General features: G+C 36.1%; 1 protein-coding gene across 1 annotated transcript; it reads left to right on the top strand.

Moving 5' to 3' along the window:
- The first annotated feature begins 1,764 nt into the window (after positions 1-1,764).
- LOC145042890 (clavaminate synthase-like protein At3g21360) lies at positions 1,765-3,388 on the top strand. The gene is made up of 3 exons (XM_078991403.1): positions 1,765-2,234; positions 2,497-2,750; positions 2,826-3,388. Exons 1-3 carry the CDS (start codon positions 1,857-1,859, stop codon positions 3,190-3,192), a joined length of 999 nt encoding a protein of 332 aa, XP_078847529.1. The 5' UTR covers positions 1,765-1,856; the 3' UTR covers positions 3,193-3,388.
- Positions 3,389-6,377: the final 2,989 nt, after the last annotated feature.

Consider the following 6,377-nt stretch of genomic DNA (forward strand, 5'->3'; position numbering starts at 1 on the left):
TTTGTTATTTGTGTTCACCATAAACCTTTGACTAACTATCACATGTCAAAAACCAGTCAAAAGGGTTATGATAAACACAAACAATGAGTTCGATTGTATATTGAGTACAAAAAAAAACAAAACAAAACAAATGAGAATAAATGTAACTAGGCATGAGCAAACGGACCGAACCGGCCAGACCCGGACCCGAATCCGAACCGGGAACAGGCTTCGGCCAAAATCAAATATTGAACCGCCCGGCGGTTCTATCGGTTCTGGTTCTACCAGGTCAGGTTTTTGCCGGGTTTTCGATTTTGGAACCGGTCTAATTTGACACGCTTTCTTACGGGGCTTGTAACTCATTCAATTTTTAACCAAATCAAACGTTTTTGTAGTCTAAACTTAACTACAAATCATAATCTACATGTAGGAAGAAGATTCAGGTCAAAACATGTTGAATTGAGTGAGTTATGCATATTTGAACAACAAAGTCAAATTACATTTAATTGCTGAAACATAAAAAAAAATCCGATTTGAAACCCTTCCTTGCGGGGCTTGTAACTCATTCAATTTTTAACCAAATCAAGCGTTTTTATAGTCAAATTTAACTACAAAACCTAAACTACGTGTAGGAAAAAGATTCAGAAAATAAAAAATTGAATTGAGTGATTTATGCACATTTGAACAACAAAGTCAGATTACATTTAGTTGTTGTAACATAAAAAAATTCTGATTTGACACTCTTCCTTGCGGGGCTTGTAACTCATTCAATTTTTAACCAAATCAAGCATTTTTATAGTCTAAACTTAACTACAAGTCCTAATCGACATGTAGGAAAAAGATTCAGGTCAAAAAAAGTTAAATTGAGTGAGTTATTATATTTGAACAACAAAGTCAGATTACATTTAATTGTTGGAACATAAAAAAAAATTCTAATTTGACACCGTTCCTTATGGGGCTTGTAACGTATTGAATTTTTAACCAAATCAAGCGTTTTTATAGTTTAAACTTAACTAAAAATCCTAATCTATATGTAGGAAAAAGATTTAGATCAAAACAAGTTAAATTGAGTGAGTTATGTACATTTGAACAACAAAGTTACATTATATTTAATTTCTGAAATATAAAAAAAAAAAAAAAATCTGATTTGACACCCTACCTTGCGGGGCTTGTAACTATTTAATTCTTAACCAAATCAAGCGTTTTTATAGTCTGAATTTAACTACAAATCCTAATCTACATGTAGGAAGAAGATTCAGGTCAAAACAAGTTAAATTGAGTGAGTTATGCATATTTGAACAACAAAGTAGATTACATTTAATTGTTAAAACATAAAAAAAAATTCGATGTGAAATCCTTTCTTACGGAGCTTGTAACTCATTCAAATTTTAATCAAATCAAATGTTTTTATAGTCTAAACTTAAATATAAATCATCATCTACATGTTGGAAAAAGATTTAAGTTAAAAAAAGTTAAATTTAGTGAATTATACAACTTTCAAAATGTAAGTGAGTTATCCAGTCCGGTTCCAACGACGGTTCTTACCGGATCCCTGTTTCAAAAATAGAAGAAATTATCGTATTGGTTCCGACCCGACCGGTTCTATCGGGTTCCGGTTCCGGTACCGGTCCAGTTCTGGTATCGATTTCGGCCGGTTCGCCGGTCCATATGATTCACTAAATGCAACAATCACCTTAAGAGTATTTTCCCAATATTATACACTCCTTTTGTGCATGTAAGGAGACGTGTAGGATTTTGATGTCTGTTAAATTTGGACTTATTGTTTATGTTGTAGAGAAAATAATCCAGCGAACGCATGGAACCACAATTACTCACTATCTCGGTACTGATCGGAGGACAGTTGAAAAGCAATACAAATGGCCACCTGGAAACTCTTTCGAGAAGTAGAATTACCTCAGCAAAAGCCTCAGGACGACGGCGTTCTTTTCCCGGCGGTGTTATCCCCAAACCATACCACCGATTCTACTGCAGTACAACTCCCTGATTTCAAAGAGGCAATCAGAGCTCATAAGCCATGGCTGGAGTCTCTTCTCCAGAACACCGGTGCTATTCTCTTCCGTGGCTTCCCTGTCGCCTCACCTTCTGACTTCAACGACGTCGTCGAAGCTTTCGGCTACCCTGAAGCGTTCTATGTCGGCGGTCGAGCCTCTCGAATCAAGGTCATTGGCCGGGTTTACACCGCAAATGAAGCTCCTCCCGAGAAGGGAATTCCTTTCCATCATGAGATGGCTTATGTAAATTCCTTGATTCTGTTAAATATCTAATTTCATTCTCGATTTCGTTTTTCGTTTTTACAATCAGATCAGTAGCTAGTTCATAAATCTTAGTTACAGACATTAGGGTAAATGTTAATTCAGTATCAAAGCTTCCATCTTGTGGTTTGGTTGATTTTCAGTAATTTAAGCTCAGATCTACATGAATCCGTGCTCTACTAAAGGGGAAATCAGTATAGATTCTCATTCACTTGGATTTTTACAATTTGTGGATGTATAACAGGTTCGTGATTTCCCCACCAAGTTGTTTTTCTTTTGCGACGAAGAACCAGGAAAAGGGGGAGAAACTCCAATAGTTTTGAGTCATATCATATACAAAAAGATGAAAGAGAAGCACCCAGAGTTCGTTTCACAGCTAGAGGATCATGGATTGACCTATACAAAAGTATCAAACGAAGAAGACGATCCATCATCCTTCACCGGAAGTGGTTGGAAGTCAACATACAAAACCGACGACAAGAATGTCGCTGAGGAAAGGTATCATCATGTCTCTAGTAATTAACAGGTTCTTGATTTCACCGACTTTATCTAAACTTAATCCTCCATTGACAGGGCAGCTAAGCTTGGGGCAAAGATTGAATGGATTGGGAATTCGGCAAAAATCATAACAGGTCCAATAGCAGCCGTTAGGGTTGATGAAGAAAATCGCCGGAAAACATGGTTCAACAGTATTGCAGTTAGTTACAGTGGCCCTGCGAACAAAAGGTTTTGTGATGTTGATACGATTGTGGAGCTCGGTAATGGCGACCCTGTGCCTGATGATGCTGTGGAAGATTACTTGAAGATCCTGGAAGAAGAGTGTGTTGCGATTCCTTGGAAGAAAGGCGATGTGCTTCTGGTTAATAACTTGATGGTTCTTCATGGCCGGCGACCACTACTGAAGCCGCCACGTCGCATACTAGCTTCCCTTTGCAAGTGATCGGGTTCTTTATTTTGAAGAAGCCGCGTTTAATTGCAGGTAACTAGTGCTTTTACCAAAATGTGAACTAGAATAAGATGTGTATTCTATACTTTAGAATAATGGGTGATAAATAAATGGAAATGCCAAGCCAAAGAACATCAGCATTTCTCTATCCATGTTTTTTAATATGCAATAAGATTGATTGATTTATTTATTTTTATTATTTTACATTTCATTTTGGGTTTATGTGTTTTGCATCAGTGAAAAGGTAACTATGTTTCAAAATCATTAGAAAAATAAAATTCAAGTTTGGTGTATCCAAAAAACACCATCCAAATAAAGTATTTATGCAAAAACACCAATGAAATACATTGTTTGTTCAAATTTAATATTATGGTAACTGGCAATTACTAGTAAAAAATAATTAGAGAAAAAAAAAGAGAAAATAACTCAAGAGGGTAACTATTAGAGAAAAAAAAAAGAGAAAATAACTCAAAAGGGTAACCATGCTTCAAAATCGTTCAAAAAACACCATAGAAGCTTGGTATGTTCAAAAAACATCATCCAAGGAAGATCTTTATACAAAAAACACCAACAAACTATAGATTATTTTTCAAAGGTTACCCTTTAGCAACTAGCTCTTGTAGGTTAAAGCAAGATGTTACGGCGAACTTCAAGCACATGTTTAACTCTCTCACCTAAAGGTCTTAGTCCAATAAGCATTCGTGAATTCGTTCTGCATAAGATAAACAAGTGCTAGGTCAGACAGTCATATCGAGGGTTGGACCTCGGCATAACTCTCTGATGCTTAAATTAGATTATGGTTCTTATTGTTACCTTAATGTTATGTATGTTATCTCTTTTTTGCCTTACCTTACTCTGCCTCGAATATCATGTCTTTAGGGTATATATAGGTAGCTTGTTGTTAGAAGAGTTTATAGTTTTGACCGGTTCTTCATTTATTATCCGGTCTACAGACACACACGTCTCTTGTCATTTCCTTGTTGTTTTATTGTTTCGTACCATTTCTTTTGCATGTTTCCTGGGATATGGTTCCAATACTTGTGTAAGATGTATTCAAATTTATATTCGTTCGTAACAAGTCGTGGTGTCTGTAACGCCGATCTTGTAAGTATCAGGTCGGTAATGGATTTCCTCAGACTACCGGCTTGGTACACCATTAGAAGGCTTGACCTAATTATTGGTGACATGACATAATAGTTAGTGAAGTGATATTAGTTGATACATCCCCCCTTAAAAAATCGATTTAGGGCCTCTTCATGAATGGAGGTGTTACGGTGCAAGACTATGAATGATGTGATTATTAGAGCCCATGAGCGGGAGGTTGATTTGGAGTACCTTGGGAAGAAAAAGACATAACTGGTTCGCATAGAAATAGGCCAGGCAAAGAGGCCCATAACTCAGGATTCGCAAATGGGAGGCCAGCAGGGCCCGGGATGTTGTGTCAAGTGTGGGAGGTGGAGGTTGTCGGGAATCAGGGAGGGAATGTTTCATTTTCGTACAAATGGGTCATTTCGGTAGGGTATCAATGGTTAGGATTTCAAATTTCGGATTTTAGATTTCAGGCTTTGGGTAGGACAGCGATGGTTATTCTTCACTGGTTAACGCCAAAAGGACAAGTATATGTACGTCGTCAGAGCATAAGAACCCTGCTAAGGTTGGGTTCGATTATGGCCATGGAAGGGTGTTGTTGATACGAGGCAACTTATTAACTCGTATCTTGGTTGTGGGATTACCGTTCAGGTGATTTGGCATATCTGAAAGGTAGTAAGGAGTGATTTCGAGGACGAAATCTAATGTAAGTGGGGGGAGAGTTGTAACACCCTGTTTCGGGTACTTCCATAATTCTGGATCGTGACATGAGGATTAACTATCTTAAGGCCTCGGTCCTTGGGAAAGAGAGGTTTAGACCCAGATATGCTTCACAGTATGTTTGTTTAGTATGTGGTATTTTGGGGGAACAAACTAAATTTTGTGCTTACAGTTTCAATTTATGTTTCATGTACTTCTAGTTCGAAGGGAAAGGGTCGGCCTGATCGCACCGCATCACCCTATGGTTTCCGCACTTAGAGATTTTGGGAATTTGTACTCTGATAACTATTTTACTATAACATGGCTATGATGATTAAAAAGGCTAATTGATGTTTATGGTTGATTTTAAAATGAAATTTTTACCTTATGATTTATGGGATGTTACAAGAAGACTAGAATTTGTGAAAATAAGGTGATAATGTTCATAAATTGCTCAAGGATTGAGATTTGTGAAAATTGAAAGATGCATAATAGTTTGCAATCCATTTCAGTTTAGTCATGACATGTAGCTAGGCGAGTTGGATAAAACAAGTAGATTTCACAAAACTAAATATTGATATAAATATTCATTAAGACACTATTGTAGTCACATTACAAATTGACATACATATTTAAAAAAAGTGTTGCTCAAGATTGTTATACTACCCATAGCAAAATCTTACACATATATATTCCAAAACTGAATCACATAACTAACAAAATATATAGGAGAAAGTCATGATAAAGATTTCGGTTAAAGTTACCATTCGGTTGGGACAAACCGTGAAGCTTTTGACATGATTAATCTTCGTGATTGATGTCCAAATTCGAGAAGGATGCCCACAACCACAAGGGTATGTATCATCAAATATCTTATGTGTCTTTGAAATGTTTGAACCTGAGTTCGAGATCATCAATTTAGAAAAAGAAGAGCAATCATAGGAGAAGAAGAAGTCATTTGTTCATGAAGAAACCCTAAATCGATTGTTAAAGAAGGAATATAGCATTTATTGTTTTGTCAAAAAATTATTATGCCATGTCACAATAGTTATGTCAAATCATCATTTAACCTGTAAGAGTCAGTTACCAGTGGGTAATATTTGAACAAAACATATAATTTGTTGGTATTTTTTTGTACAAAAAGTTTCCTTGGATTGTGTTTTTTGAACATACCAAACTCGGATGGTGTTTTTTGAACGACTTGAAACACAATTATCCCTTTGAGTCATTTCCTCTTGTTTTTTTTTTCTTTACTTATTTTTTTACCAGTAATTGTTAGTTACCACAAGGTCAAATTTGAACAAAGAATGCACTACGTTGGTATTTTTTATATAAATGCTTTACTTGGATGGTGTTTTTTTAACACACCAAACTTGAATGATATTTTTTGA

This window comes from Lactuca saligna, chromosome 4 (assembly GCF_052625555.1).
Source record: "Lactuca saligna cultivar CGN05327 chromosome 4, ASM5262555v1, whole genome shotgun sequence".
NCBI lineage: Eukaryota > Viridiplantae > Streptophyta > Magnoliopsida > Asterales > Asteraceae > Lactuca > Lactuca saligna.

What these genes read in the sequence shown, in the direction of transcription:
- LOC145042890 (XM_078991403.1), top strand. Translation starts at nt 1,857, where the DNA reads ATGGCCACCTGGAAACTCTTTCGAGAAGTAGAATTACCTCAGCAAAAG. An exon ending in TCCATCATGAGATGGCTTAT is followed by an intron (nt 2,235 to 2,496) that starts GTAAATTCCTTG and finishes GATGTATAACAG; the next exon opens with GTTCGTGATTTCCCCACCAA. An exon ending in AAGAATGTCGCTGAGGAAAG is followed by an intron (nt 2,751 to 2,825) that starts GTATCATCATGT and finishes CTCCATTGACAG; the next exon opens with GGCAGCTAAGCTTGGGGCAA.